The 16117-nt window shown below is 50.8% G+C and overlaps 1 protein-coding gene across 2 annotated transcripts in view; it reads right to left on the bottom strand.

The window, feature by feature from the left end:
- Window positions 1–725: 725 nt before the first annotated feature.
- Window positions 726–16117, bottom strand: part of LOC126508899 (microtubule-associated protein 6-like) — a 32369-nt gene continuing 16977 nt past the window's right edge. For both annotated transcript variants that reach the window (XM_050154387.1, XM_050154388.1), the window contains one exon: window positions 726–1885. In XM_050154387.1, coding sequence (XP_050010344.1) covers window positions 856–1885 — 1030 coding nt within the window. In that variant the 3' untranslated portion in view covers window positions 726–855. The remainder of the gene's footprint in view (window positions 1886–16117) is intronic.

Raw genomic sequence — 16117 nt, 5'->3', positions numbered from 1 at the left:
CGGAACATCTCCTCCTGGAGGGAGGCTGCAATGTGCAGAAGGTGAATGGAATTTAAAAGGCAGGAGACTGGGGCTGGAGAGATGGCTCAGTAGTTAAGAGCATTGCCTGCTCTTCCAAGGGTCCTGAGTTCAATTCCCGGCAACCACATGGAGGCTCACAACCATCTGTAATGAGGTCTGGTGCCCTCTTCTGGCCTGCAGACATACACACAGACAGAATATTGTATATATAACAAATAAATAAATATATTTAAAAAAAAAAAGGCAGAAGACTCCTGAAACACACAAGATTCCCAAGGCCCTACCTCAAAGCTATATGAGTAAGGATCTCAGGATCTGGAAGATTATCCAGCAAGTCATGCAAAGGTCTCCAGGGACACAGTCTTAACGAGTCTGGAGTTGATCAGTGACGCAACTCCCTTTGAGCCAGGCATGCTTCTCCTGCAGGTAACCCCTTACCCACAATTCCGTTAGTGAGCCCAGTAAACTCACTGGTCGCTAAACTAGATGTGTGGGACCCATTAGGGGCAAATGGATATCTGCCCGTGTCCATCTGTCCAGGGAAAACCACCCAGCACCCACGCACCCCTGGGTCATGCTGACGGATGGGTGTTTCTGACTTCACAGACTGACTGACCCACTCTCCGGTGCGCATGGCATGTACACACACAAGCATATACGCTACACACTCCAGCACACAGAGCCAGAGAAAGATACTGCTGAGCCAGAGGGACCGGTTTTATTAGATTCCAGCAAGACTAGACAGCACGGTTTCATGCAGAATAAATATATGTCTTTGCCTCCCCAGGAGGGGAGCTCTTCCATGGCCTGCTCCTTCATGGCATTTCAGGGGAATCAAGGGGATCCCTCAAAATATTCTGCATGGGGAACGGTTGGGATCATGACTGGGGGTGAAGGTGACACCGTGGACAGCTGAGGGCCTCTGGGACCTTGAATCTTCAGAGGGTCAGGGGCCGCAGGACCTTGGTCCATTGTTGGGGCTGGCACCAGGGGATCCTGACCCTTCAGAGGTACTGGGAAAAGAGGGTCTTGGCTCTTTACAGGACCAAGGACCACAGGGCTTTGATTCTTTGGAGGTTCTGGGACCATGGGACCTTGATCCTTGGCTAGTGTTGGGATAATGGGGTCTTGGCTCTTCACTGGCTCAGGGGCCGCTGGACCTTGGCTCTTTACAGGTGTTATGAACACGGAATCATAGCCCTTCATCTGCCCGGGGACCACGGTATCTGTACCTATACCTTTGACTGGCTCTGGGTCAGCTAAGCCTTGCTTCTTCATGGACTCAGAGACCACAGGGGCTTCATTCTTCAAAGGCGCCGTGACTGTGGCATTCTGGTCCTTTCTACGCTCGGGGACCACGGGAGTTCCCTCTTTCCCATGTTCAGGGGCCACAGGACCCGTGTCCTTGAGAAGTGCTGGTGTTGGGGAGCTTTGATCCTTCGCTCTGGCTGGAACCACGGGACTCTGGTTCTTCAGCGGCTCCGGCAGCAATGGGCTTTGGGCTTCGGCTGGTGCTAAAATGACAGAACCTTTGTTCTTTAAAGGCTCGGATGCCACCTGGTCTTGATCCTTGACTGGTGCTGGGGCCACCGGACCCAGATCCTTCATGGGCCCTGGGAGTACAGCACCTTGATCCTTTGGAGGGCCCAGGGGTGGAGGGCCTTGATCCTTTATGGACCCGGGGGCCACGGGACCGTGATCCTTTGAGAGTTCTGGCACCATGGGGCCTTGGTCCTTCAGCGGCTCTTGGACCACAGGACCTTGGCCTTTCGAAAGCCCTGGGACCACAGGACCTTGATCCTTGTGGGGTTCTTTGGCTACAGGACCTCGATTCTGTGCATCACTGGCGGGTTGGACCCGGCTCCTGCAAAGGAGAGAGAGGCGGTCACTGAGGGTCAAGCTTTGGCCAGGGAGAGGGCAGAACACAGATTGCCTGATGAGACTCGGCCTCGTAGGGCCTCGGCAGGGTAGCTCTTAGTGGAGGATCAAGAGGAAGTCGGACTTCTGCATCCAGAGTGGGTGCAGGGTGGGAGGAAGGGCAGCCCAGGGAGTCAGTCGTTCAGTGTGTTTGCCAATTGATTATAACCTGCATGTGGCAGAGGGCACGGTGCCTGGGAGACAGCAGCAGTAATGCCCACAGAAGGTCCCCCCAACCCATACTCCATCCAGCCCTACTTCTTCCTATACTTCCGGGTCCATCCCTGGAGCCTCGTCTTAACTATCTGCTCAATGCTTATGGAGACCCAACGGCTTTGCCATTTTCCTAGTCTTTTCCCAGGTTCCTTTCCTCCCCTGACTCTATGAAGGAGTGGTTCCTGGCAAGGACAAGGGTCTATGGCATATCAGGAAAGGGTGGTTAAGAATATCCTTCTTACCCCCCCCACACACACACAAGAGAAAGAGTATTTAATCATTTATGTTTAGAATAGTCCGCACATGGTAATAATAAAAATGAATTGTTTAAAATATAGCTGCTCAGCTCTCTGCATGCAGTGTACCCCACATTGCCTGCACCATTCCCCACGCCAGCCTTCAGTAGACAGCTAGGGGCTCCCCACCCAGGTCCTTGGTACCCTTTCTCTATCGGCACTTCCACTTCCTCCCCAGACCCTTGAATTCATTGGTTCTAGGGCTCCTGGGATTATTCCCCAAATCCAAGTGTCCAAACCCCTCTCCAAAGCCTTCCTGGGATACTTGCCCTATGTGACTGCAATCTCCCACCCATCCCTCGGTCCACGCTCATTGCAGAGCGCATGCGTGAACGCCACCACCTGAGGGCAAACATCACCAACTCAGACCTGGCCATTCTGGAGCCTTCTGATCTACACCGCACACACCTTCCTCGTAGGCCAGGCTGAAAGACGCTGCTCAAAACTGGCATTGCTCAGCCCGTATCACAAACCCTTGCACACCCAGGCACATTCCACCTGCCAAATCACTTCTTCCTACGGCTCAGGCCGGCGAGACAGAAGCCCTCTGAAACACACGGGTGTGAGACACACCCTGCTTGTTCAGCTCAGAAGCTGAGGTCTGGAGACAGCAGGTGAAGAGGAGGTGTGGTACTGGCAGGAACTAGATCCTAGATCTTTCTGCTTCTGGGGCCTGAGTGCTTTCTCTCCGAGGGCCTGGCTCACAGCAGTCTTTAATATAAGACACTTCTCAGCTATTATTCATTTATACTTCATAACAACAGAATCTGTAAGGTTAGACCCAAGTTAGCATTTTAATAGACCCTGACAGGTCACACACACACACACACACACACACACACATATATATATATATTTTTTTTTTTCCTGGAACTGGAGTTGCAGATGGCTGTGAGCCACCTTGCAGGTGTTGGAAATCTAACCTGGCTCGCGCGAAGAGCAACAGATGTTTTAACTGCTGAGTCAGCTCTGCAGGCCCCCTAGTCAGATTTCTCTTATTTTGTTTCCCTTTTCTTTTTGGTGCTGCTGGACTGGGGCTGGAACTCAGGGCTTTTGGTCCTATAGAGTAAGTGCTGGGTGTACCACTGAGCCACATCCCTGGGGATGACTTTGAACTTCTGCCTCCTGCCTCTACCACTAGGATGTTAGGATCACAGGGGTGCTGCGTTTTGTTTTGTTTGTTTTGTTTCATACAGTTCGAGCACTGAACTAGGCAAGTACTCTACCCCCTGATATTTTGCTAGCCCTTCCCTACGTCAGGATATTTTCTCCTATTACAGTTTAACCCTATGGGCCTCCGGCTTCTCATCTGTTCATTGTTTGTACTGATATTAATGCAGGAATATGTAATGATTGGCAGACAGGGACACAGAGCATTTGAACCATGGTTAGCATCGGGCAGTTGTACAAGTCTCTATTTAATTAGAAGCAAAACACCACATATCCCACTTATTTTTGCTCCACAGTGCAGCTCTCTGCTGTGTTTAGGATCTCAGGTTGCCTGGGAATGGCTGTCTCAGCAGATTGCACAGTTATGACGTAAGTAGCCTGTCTATCCTGTCCCCGTGGCTACCATTGAACAATACAGAGGCAAGAGAAGGCCACTTCAGCCTTCTGGCTCAGCGCCACACGGAGCCTAGCTGCCCTGGCCAGGTTGTCACCGTAGAAGCTAAGAGTATGTAAGCAGAAAGCAAGGCAGGGCTGTGAGAGGGTGCAGAATCCAAACGGGCACGAACGACCCTCCAGCGTCAAAGAACTTAGAAGGGACCCAAGCAGGAACCCTGTTAGATTTGTCTCTTCAGATCTTTGGGTGACCTGGTTGCCATCTTACGGAAGCTCAGGAAGAGCGACCAGGCCAAACTCAGGACCTCCGCTGCAGCCTCTAGCCCATCAACGGGGCATTGGCGCCCCCTGCTGACGCAAAGTTTATAAACACGGGCAGCCCTCGAGCTGGGTGCTTGCATCCTTGGCTCTAAGCCTGAACCTTCTCTGCCACGTCTCATCAATACGGCTCTAACCCCATATTGATCTGTCAGTAAACCCTTACCTTAGTAGTTAAATCTTCTTAATCATGAGTTTTAGGATTAAGATTAGAAATGGTGGCCAGCAAGATAGCCTGCTTCCAAGCGTGATACTCCCTTCATTTTCCCAAACCCACATAACGGAAAGAACCAACTTCCACAAGTCCATTCTTTGACTGACACATGTGTGCATTTGCCCATATACATGCATGCGCACACCCACATAAATAAATGTAATTATAACTTTTTTTAAAAGAAAAAAGGGGCTGGAAAGGTGGCTCAGAGGTTAAGAGCATTTTCCGCTCTTCCAGAGGATCTGAGTTCAGTTCCTAGCACCCACGTGGTGGCTCACAACTGACTGTAACTCCAGTTGCAGGGGATAGGAAACCTCTTCTGATTTCAGTAGACTCCTACATGCATGCACAGAATACACTCAGACACACACACACATACACACACACTCAGACACACACACACTCAGACACAGACACAATCTCACACACTCAGACACACACACTCTCACACACACTCACTCTCACTCACACTCTCACACACACACTCACTCACTCTCACACACACACACACACTGCATGTTTTTAAAAGACTAGAAATGAGCTTTGTCAGGCGGTGGTGGCACACACCTGTAATCCCAGCACTTGGGAGGCAGAGGCAGGTAGATCTTTGTAAGTTCAAGGCCAGCCTGATCTACAAGAGCTAGTTCCAGGACTGGATCCAAAGCTACAGAGAAACCCTGTCTCGAAAAACCAAAAAAGACTCCATTGGAGAAATGAGCTGAATAAACTCAAAATATGCCTCTTTTCTTTTTCTTTTTTTTGTTATTAGCTTTAGGAAAAGTCTGTGTAGATTTAGTTCAGAAGTTCAAGTTAGTTTGGTGAATTAGACCATCTAAAATTAGCTTATTACTCCAATATAAAGTACGTAATGAAATAACTAAGTTGCACTTATAAATTTTTCTTACATAATTTTTGCAAATTCATTCAAGACACAAACAAATAATTTTAAAAAATTCTGGGGAATTGGTGCTGTCCCTCAGTGGGCAGCCTGTTTGCGTGGTATGCACAAAGCTTGGGTTCCATCTGAGAACCGTATAAACTAGCCACAGAAGCCAGGCCTGAGTCCCATCACTTGGGAGGGGAGGAGGGGTGGCAGGAGGACCATGAGTTCACGGTTATCCTGACTGCATTAAAATTTGGAGGCTAACCTGGGCTTTATGAAACCTATCTCAAAATACAAACCCAAAACCACCTTCTGGCTTATGACACTTGTAAGGAAAACCCTAGCATGTGAGTCTGGCAGTTTATCAGAAGTAAAATCTGGGAACGAAAGCGGCTCTGGGGAATGAGTCATCTGATCAGCCCTTGGGAGGGACGGTGAGCAACACTGGGTCTTTCGGATACACAGCCCAGCAGCGGGATGCTGTTTTCCTATTGGCAAGAGGCAAAACCAAACTTCTGTGCTGTACTCTCAGCACTTCTGGTGAGGCCACACAAGAACCGGACAATGCCAGGTGTGGTGGTGGCGCACGCCTTTAATCCCAGCACTCGGGAGGCAGAGCCAGGCAGATCTCTGTGAGTTCGAGGCCAGCCTGGTCTACAGAGCGAGTGCCAGGTCAGGCTCCAAACCTACACACAGAAACCCTGTCTCAAAATTAAATAAATAAATAAATAAATAAATAAATAAATAAATAAATAAATAAATAAATAAATAAATACAAGCAGCTATATGCATTTGAACATTTGAATGGCTGTCACTCCCTCCCCTCTCCTGCCCGTGGGTCCCACTCCCGCCGTCCGCTCCCCTCTCCTGCCCGTGGGTCCCACTCCCGCCGTCCGCTCCCCTCTCCTGCCCGTGGGTCCCACTCCTTCCCATTTTCCAGCTTTCACACTAGCTAAAACTCCCCTCCCCCACCACGGTCTCTTCCCTCTTCACTCTGCACCCATTTCTCAGCTCACTGCAGCTGCCCTAGAGAACCTGCCCTGACCCCAGTCATGGCTCCAGGGAGCCCACCAGCTCTCTCCAACCCTTCCTATGCCATCTGGATGTGTCCAGAGGGCGGGGACCAGTGTTTGCTCACAATTGTATCTTCTGCATTTTACACACCATATCGCCCACGGACAGGACCAAACTATAGGGCTGAGTGTTTGCCAGTGAATGCATGGACAGGAATCTTTTCTGCATTGGGCTCTCTTATTTCGAATGAACATTTTAAGGCTGTGTGAGACACAGAGTCTCAGACGCCGCACTCTCTGCCTCTTGTTTCCATGGAGACAGTTGGTGCCTCTAGAGTCCAGGGACACTGGATCCATTCTCCCAGAATCTGGGCATGAACGTGGGTGTGCCTGTAGTCCCAGCAATTGGGAGGCTGAGGCAGGAGGGTTGCTGTGAGTTCAAAGCCATTTGAGGATACGTATTAGGACAGCTTGGGTCACAGTGAAATCTTGTCTCAAAAAACAAACTAAAAACCTCACCAAACCAAACAAGTAACAAACTCTCTCTCCCTTTCTCTCTCTCTCTCTCTCTCTCTCTCTCTCTCTCTCTCTCTCTCTCTCTCTCCACACACACACACACACACACACACACACACACACACACTCCAAAAACACAGAATCTAGAAATCAGGCTACTGAGTCCTGCCCTGCCCTGCACTAGCTGCTACTGGTTCCTGGCCTCCCTCCCTCCCTCTGCTCCAAAAGTCTAATTCTTTTTCTTCCTAGACTTCCTCCTGTTGTATCAGTGATGGGTGACATGCCTGATGGCATAGAGTCCTGTCCAGAAAAAAACCAGGAGAAAGAAAAAGACTTTTGCTAACCGAGCAATAGCCGTGTGCCAGCTGCGTCAACGCTGCATTGTTTCATGTAATGTAAGAACCAAACTCCAGAGGTCAGCATGTATGAGCTCTAGACCAGAAGAGCCGGGCTCAAATGCTGACCCATCTCCTTCCTAGCCATGGGTAGAGGTCATGGGCACTTAATTCTCTAAGCCTTGCTCTCCTAATCTATAAAAGGGGATTGGCTGGTAGGCTGCTCACAGAGATGCCCAGAGCACAGGTTGAGTGCTCAAATATTATTCTCCAGCACCTTGGTGAGTGGGGAGAATTGGACACAGTTGGAGCAAAGGACTTGAAGGGTGGGGGCCAGGTCGACCATGCCACAGCACCCTGCAGTTGGTGGGCAGCAGACAGACTGACACCATGGCTTTGTCTTTTCACCGCCTGCTCTGCGGGTCCCCACAGACACGCTTGTGTTCCTGGGTACAACAGTTACAAACTCAGAGATGGGAAATGCAGCCCCGGAGGGGCCTTGCCAGGGAGACTATCTTTGGAAGGCTCCTTATTCTCAGGAAGACTCCATGGAGATGGAGAGGGCTCTCCTACTCTCTCTCTGCCAGGACATGGTGGGAGCCTCTGCTTTGGTAATCTCTGTGTTGTTTGGCAACTGTTCTGCCTCTCCGGCTAGACCGTGGGCTCTGCTTTATCCTCCTTTCAGGGTATCTAGCAGTGTCTGGCAGACGCGGTAGGTCAATAGCTGGGGGCGACCTTTTCTCTTTGTCCTCTGATCAGCCCCAGACATAGGCTCAGAACATGGCATCGCCACCAGTGAACAGGAACCACATCAGCCCTGCCTGGTCCTAACCCTGATTGGCCTGCATCTTTTCAAACAGACTCAACGTTCTCTCTAGGATCAAAGACATGACTTTGCTGGGAAGCCTTCCCTCTCTGCTCCATGAAAACACAGCCCACACAGACAGACTAGAGGTACCCGGGGCCATCAGACCTCCTGACTCTCTGCTGGCATCTTCCTGGTCGTCACTGCCTTTAGTGCTCAGTTATGGGTCCATAGCCCTTGGTGACCCAATCCATGCCTTGGTATCTCAGTGGTTAGACCTGGACAGTCACTTGGGTTTGACACTTGGGACCACCACACTGCCTACCCCAGAAGGGACAGCAGTCATGTCTTTGCCCCAGCTTACACCCCATAGCCAAGAACTCAGCTGCCCTCACCCTCCTCCAGACCACTGTCCTGCATGGGTCTCAGTCAGCTCCCACCACTCAGGGCCAAAGCTCAGAATGGAAAGCTAGGCTACAGACATGGCCTCCAGACAGAACACACCCCTGCCATATGGCCTTCCTGCTCTCCTTGCCTGCCCGGCTAGGAGATCCTCCTCAGGTGAAGATTCAGTTCTATGGCTGCCTCCCCAGTGGAACTATCTCTGAGTCCCACTCCGTGCCCTCGGTCCCCCGCAGCTGCCCTTCCTAGCGGGCAATCGGGAGGCTGTAGCTGTCTCCAGAGTGGCCCTCTATGGGTGTTGATGATGCTTGCTGCTCCCCTCCCTTCCTGCTTTCCCTCCCTCCTTCCTGTAACATTCCACACATGCCTACTGAGTGTGTGGCCACTGGATATAGTTGGGAACCAGGGAGCTGTGGCGCCGGCTGGCACGCAAGAGAACCGGCATCTTAAATGAGGAGCTAAACCTAACTTGCATGAGATCAAATCCTAACGACCACGAGTATAAGACCCACATCTTCCTAGCTATGCTCGCCTCAGGATCTCTGGTCCTGAGAATCTTCCATACGACACAGGCTTTGGTTTTCAAACAACGCACAGGCCCCACAGCTTGGGATTCCAGAAGAAGAAAGGAGGCTCGGAAGGGAAGTTACAAGCTGCCTAGTGTTGCCCAGACAGAACAAGCAATGCCAAGACTCCATGGAGGAGCTCCTCTCTTTACACATAGAGACCCAAATGCATGCATAGCCTCAGAACCAGGTTTGGCTTGTGCTGACCCTGGCTGGCGCTGAAGACCTGTGCAGGTCCCAGCTCTGAGCTCCCAGCTTCACCTCCCGAGAAAGATATCTTCTAGAACAGTTCCTAGCATGTGCCAACTCAGTGGCCCATCTTCCCAGCCCTTCCTGAATCCACCACGCCAGATCATGCCATCCCCATGTTTGCCTCCAGCTGGCAACGCACCCTTACAGAGAAAACAGCTCCAGGAAGCAGCAGCTTCCTGGCCCAAGGGCCAGCCCTGTTGGCACCATAAGCCCTACCTGAGCACAGTAGCCGTGGGGACACCAGTCGGACAGAGTTCACCCATGGTGGCTCAACACATGGCAGAGCAACTGGAATCACAGGTAGGAAGGGAGATGCTGCATCCACAAGGCTTAACCCCAGGGGAGTGCCCCATCCTCCCCGTTTGGCTGAGAATCTGAGGCCTCCATGTGGAAGGCCACTGTAGTCCCTGAGAAGGGGACGAGAGGGGGAAGCTGTTTACAGGAGGATGCAGGTGTTCTGCCATAGCAGGAATCCGGGCTGCATCCAAAGGTCGGACCCAGATGAGCTGCAGCATCAACCACTGACTTCAAACCCAGGCTCACACTCAGTTGTGGGATTTTTTATCATTTAATCAACCGAGTTTTCATCTCTTTATCTGAAAAGAACCTTATTATGGGCACAAGTGGTGTAAGAACCAAATCAGTGTTCGTTCCTGTTCCTTTCCTGCAGGCTGGGCCAGCTCTGCAACTTGCAAAAGCCAGAGTCTCGGGGCAGATTCCTGGTTCCCAGGGCCCTCTAGAACTGTGGGCCTCCTTCTCTCCTTGTGGGCATGAGTTTCTAAAGTCAGGATAGGCTAAACGGCTAAATTGCCCTATAAATGTATTTACTCATTTATTTTAAAAAAATCTTTTCTAGATTTGACTTTCTAAGAATGGAATAAATTCCCGGTTGTATAAATAAGAAGTATTATAAAAAGCATATTTGGTCCTGTTAACTCTAAGAAGGCAAAGTCAAGGGTAGGGTTGATCCTCTGAATGGGTTGCCAAGAACCTGATAACCCTGTTAATGACACTTTAAACAAAAATATAACGCATGGGACTGAGGGAGGCTGCCAGACAACAGTGGCTCAGCTCTTACCTAACTCCGCACTCTTGGGAACTTACAGATCAATATTTTAGTGCTCTCTGCCCCAAGGTAAAGCAAAGGATCTTCAGCAATTAATCAAAGTCCGTTCTCGGTGTATAGAGAGGATCGATATAAAAGAACTTATAATTGCAAGATTGGAATCTGTATGGGCGGCTTATGAAGGCGCTCAGAGAGGAGGGTATCCATGAAGGGCTGGAGAGGGTGGGGCTGTGAGAGCCGTCTCTAGATAGTACGGATCTCAGTCCCGCTGTGGAGAGAGTGGCTTTGCCTCAAGTGGCTGCAGCTGCGTCTCAAAGCGGGCAGAGGGAAGCGGTGGGCAGCAAAGCAGCAGGAATCGATCTATCGCCAAAGGTGGCCTTTCCGTGCAGCTGCTCACAATAAAAGGGGGCAGAGGTGAACAGATACCTAGCTATCAGCACTCTTCCTGGCTGCTACCTCCAAGCTCTGGCACCAAACAGATTCCAGCACCATACTATTCCTGGCCTGCCCGACTTGCACTTCCTGAATTTGGGCACCACATCCACTCAGAGGGTGAGCAGGGCAGACTAGCATTGCCGTCTCTTTGAAACTTTATGAAATTTTGAGACTCGGTCGCGTCACACGGCTAGCAGATGGCAGAGCTTTGATTTAAAACCAGGACTGCTCGCTCGAACTGTGAGCCACCTGGGGAGTGGAGGGAGGACACCTTTCTGTTACGACAAAGATAAGGGTCCTGCAGGGAGTGGGACAAGGTCATCTCTCAAGATTACTCTGTGTCTGAGAGCTCCTGGTTTTATGAAATCACAAAATGTGCATGAAAACGCATAGAAAGGGGGGCTGGCTACATCAAGTGCCAGGGGCTGGTGACCCAAACAGAGGCCATCATAAAAATGGCTGCTCTCAGCTTCGTTGTTGCTGTGACATGTGTGTCTCAGCCATTTCTTTCTTAAGAGCAGGGGCAGTTATCAGGCAGAATAAAGAAGCCTTGTGGAGGCGCCATGGCGAATGTGGGGCGCACAGTGATTATGGTCACTCACCCACCCACTCACTCAGAAAAACACTTCAGACATCCACACATTCTCAGTGGTAGACATTGGGCAAGGATGTAGAAGACAGAGGAGCTGACCCTTCCCCTGGTGGGGGTGGGGTGGGGCGGGACACACGTGTATGAGCCCATGACACAGGACATGTGATGAGTTGATGAGTTCCGTGATGAAGATACACACAGGGGGCATCTTACCCAGCCTGGAGGGTGCAGGCAAGGCATCCTGGAGCGGTCCCCTGAGCCGAGTCTCGAAGGATGAGTTAGCCAGTGAGAAGCAGGAGAAGGGCATTCTGGGTAGGAGGGACAGCGTGGGGAAGGCATGGAGGTGAGAAGCAGCATGGTGACTGAGGAGCTTCCGCAGGCCGTGGGAGCCGGAGCCGATGGTTTGAAGCAGGGGTGACATGGTCAGGCTTGCAAGCCTCAAGAACCCTCCAGCAGCACCAGCCCCGCAGCAGTGGCAACAATTTACTTTTCTGTGTGCTTAAAATATCCTTGGCCCCAGCGAAGACGCCTGAGGCCCCTCTGTGGAGACAGCTAAGTGTGATGCCTAGTGGGCAAGTGGCCAAAACCACTCACACGAGGACAGAGACGGACATTTCAGCTCGACTCCAGGGTCGGAAATAAAAACACCAAGGAGTGGCCTCCAGTCTGCAGTAGCAGATGCCGGATGCCTGTTTTATCTTGGCTCCTCCGATACCAAATGTGTTGCTTAGGAACGGAATATCCTCTGGATTCGTCCCACAGTTGGTAACAGGAGTGCAAAGATCTGGTCCAATTCTGATTTTCTCCAGTTTGCATCAGATCCCAATGTCTAGAGAGAGTGCTGGGCAAGCTCGCTGGAGGGCTTGCGATGGCCCAGCCACAGTGCAGTTTCCAGTGCTTTAGGTGTAATCTTCCTTAAGGGTCCCACTTGTTGGGAACCTGATTCACCCCAGCAAGCCCTAAGCTTCCTGTTTTTCAGGCTGGGCCAACCTGGCCAGGGCCTTCCCCTAGGAGCTTCCTGCCTCTTCTGTTGTTATCTGCCTCGTGGCACTCATAGGAAGAAGGCTTTGTCTGAAGTAGAAAACGTTTGGATGCTATTCGGTCCACAGACTCCAAAGAATCCAGTAGCTGGAATTCTTTCAAAGCAGTTGTTTTTGGAGTGCCCTTGAAACCACCACGAGGTGCTGCTGGGGTCCACGGCCTTTGTGATCTGGGACCGATGCTGACTGCAACTGCACTAAATGTATATGTACTTGAAGCAAGAATTGAAACACATTTCTAACTAATTCGGCAATGGTGGCCTGTTCTAAAACTGCATGTGTGGTTTAGCTGTTGGTTGTCTTAGAGAGTGATATGAGTAAGACGTGTAGATAGATATGTACTGACGCATAGATACGTAACTGATGTGTAGACATGTCACTGACGTGTAGATACGTCAGCAACGTGCAGATACGTCACTGACGTGTAGATAAGTCACTGACATGCAGACATGTCACTGATGTCACTGATATGTAGATACGTCACTGACGTGTAGATAAGTCACTGACATGTAGACATGTCACTGATGTCACTGATATGTAGATACGTCACTAACGTGTAGATAAGTCACTGACGTGTAGACATGTCACTGACGTGTAGATAAGTCACTGACATGTAGACATGTCACTGGCGTGTAGACACGTCACTGACGTGTAGATACGTCACTGATGTGTAGATAAGTCACTGACGTGTAGACATGTCACTGACGTGTAGATTCATGTGCTGAGCCCTGGGCAGCAGCAGGAGCCACAGGTGTAATTCTCCCTTTCTCTCCTTTGCCTCCATTTGCACCTCTGCCCTTCCCTGTTCCATCTCCCAGTCCTATGTAGTCTCCCTTAACTGGGGGGAGAGATAACTGACACATATTTCCGTCTTTATTTACTGAGCAGTTTCTGTGTATCCTGCCTCATATAAAATTGACGATGGGTGGAATGTTTTCCACCCATCTTGAAAAGAAATAAATAGTGATTTAAAATATTAATACACAGATTGATTTTGACACTGCATTCCCAAGCACAGAAGCAGGACCACCCCGGGGCTCCTAAATAGAACGAGGAAGGACCTGTGGCTGTGGCATGGTGAGGCACAAAGCATGATGGCAGACGCATGCAGGGCATGGGTGCAACCTGGGCACGTGGAATGGAGCCCCCGGTTAGTAGCCACCCTTTCTACCACAGAACTCTGCACCCTCTGGCCTTTGCACCCCGCCCCTCCACACCTTCGCCTGGGCACATCCCCTCTGTTTGGCATGCCTTGGGGGTGTTCCCTTCTGTTCACCTGATCAGCACCTACCCATCTGCAGAGTCCTTTCTCATCCATGGAACCAGCTAGAACAGACTCCTCCTTCATGCCCACTGTGATCAGAGGGCTGGTCTCAGTCTCCTGGCTCCCCTAGCCCAGCATTGAGCCTGGCACACAACAGTATTCACTCGACACATGTTGGAGGGATCATGAGAGCAAAGCCTTTGTCTCCTGCTTTACCAGAAGGACAACAAAGTGAGCTAATGTGGTTCTCCACCGACCCCACTCCTTCCCCTCCCTGAATCTATGCCCTTGCCTTGACACCTGCCCCAGGTGCCCAGAGTACCTATATCCTGGCACCCTCCTTAGAGCCCCCTGACAGGAAACTTCCTGCTATTTCCCAGCCCCACAGGAAAACCCGTTCTCCACTTAAGCGTCTAAGTCCCCTGCTCCCTGGGCCCTTGCCTTAGCCACTCTTGTGGCTGTTTTTTTAATCCCCATGTCAGGCACATGCACGACACAGTGAGCCAAGCTCTGGGTGCAACCTGTGACATGACTGTGAATTAAACGGGCAAGCAAAGGCGTCTCTGCCATCCCCTGGCCACAGGAAGGGAAGAGTTAGACGGCAGCTTCTCACCCCCGGGAGGCAGTGAGTGGCGCAGGTGGTCACTGTTCCGGGAACAAGGCATGAAATCGTTACACTACCTTGTTGGCCAGGGCACCTCCGGGTCCATCTTCGCCTTTCCCAACATTTAGCTCTGACTGCTTGCAATTAGTATCTGAGAGGGAATCTAAAAGAGGCAAGCTGCATTATGGAGACCCCGGGAAACCTGCAGGGCACAGCTCATCTTGCACAAAGAGGCTCAGACGCCAAAGGTGTTTACCTTTACCTACTCAGCGGGGCCTCACCAAGGAAATGCGATCGAGAAGGTGGTGTTCGTCTTTAGCATTTATTTATGACTGGAAAAAAAACCTGTTGGTTTGCTTTCTGAGCAAGCACAGACCACAAGACGCCACAATCAATTGGCTATACATGAATTTTTTTTTGTCATTCTTTAACTAACAGCAGGAATGAAATAGCACCAAGAGAGGTGTGCACTACGTGGTACATAGACAATCTGTGGTATGCAACAAAGCCTGGGCCACAAAATCATAGACACTTCCTCTCTGCCTCAGTGACCCAGCTGGATGTCCAGGAGCTGGGGCTGGAGAAGGTAAACCTGGGCACAGCTTGGGGGAGTTTCGCAGGCGGGCCTCGAAAAAAAGTCTCTGTGCCAGCCCTCTTGCCCGGGATGAGCAGGGAACAGTAGGGAAATGTACAGAATGAGGGACGGACGTGGTCACCTGCAGAGAGGCAACGCCAAACACTGCTCGAGGAACCACAAGTCAGTGTTGACCGGCGCGTGTGGGAGACAGAGCAAGGCCGGCTGAGTTTGATTTGTAAACAGTAGAAATCAAAGGGAGTCTCTTGTCAGTGGAGTGAAACATTCAAGTGTCAAAGTGACTGCAAACAATTTTTGTGGGTGTGTGTGTGTGTGAAAAAGAAGGGGACACTATCCAGGTCATCTAAAGCCTCGGGCAGGGCAGGGTAAGAAATTCAGCCCCTAAGGCTCTGGGGTCCTTGTGGTCAGCTACGACAAACTACAGTGTGCACATCACCAACTCAACTCAAAGCACATGAGAGACAGCCATGCACCTGGAAGTGTCGCTATAGAGACCCGTGTGCCAACCAAGCCTGGCACAGTACCCAACACAAGGTAGAACATGAACGGTGAACGGAGAATCCCCTGTGCATTGTAAACTCTGACTTACTCGATCTACAAAACACACAGCTATTCTATAGGGAAATCAAAGTGTGGCTAGCAGCAGATGTTGCTGCTGCCAGGGTTTGAGAGCAGCGTGCGCTGGCGGCTACAGTTGAAGCACTTCATAGAGTTCTCAGTAAACAGTAAGGTTGGCTAAGACGTAGCCAGAAACAGTACAGAGCTTTAGGTATTTCTGGACAGGCATCAAGACCTGTGAGTCGTGGCAACGAGACTCCTCAATGTCTCCTCCCTTCTCTAGCCTCCCTCAGTCCACGCCCTGAGACGGAAAAGACGATGTCAGCTGATGCCATAGGCTTCTTCCTAGTCTGTTCTGTTGAATAACGAAGGTTTGCACAGCGCTGGTGAGTTAATTTACAAACGTGTCTCAACCAGCCCCAAAAGGTGCAAAGGAAACCTTCACTGTCAGCAGAGCAAAACTGAGCCGGAGCTCGGGAGCTCTGCCCTCCCAAACTACAAGGACCTGAAGGGACTTCTGAGGGAGACAGCCATGAGACCTTCCCTCTGAATCACTTTTACCACAAGAGAAAGCAAGCTGTGGTGCACCATCCCAGCTACTCAGAATGCTGAGCAAATACGGACTTCCAGGACAGGAGCAATCTAT

The sequence above is a fragment of the Alexandromys fortis genome, unplaced genomic scaffold (assembly GCF_014885135.2).
Source record: "Alexandromys fortis isolate MF-2015 unplaced genomic scaffold, M_Fortis_MF-2015_v1.1 scaffold_77, whole genome shotgun sequence".
NCBI classification, from domain to species: Eukaryota; Metazoa; Chordata; class Mammalia; order Rodentia; family Cricetidae; genus Alexandromys; species Alexandromys fortis.
The sequence above is the reverse complement of the archived record's forward strand: the minus strand, read 5'-3'. Positions and strand labels throughout refer to the sequence as shown.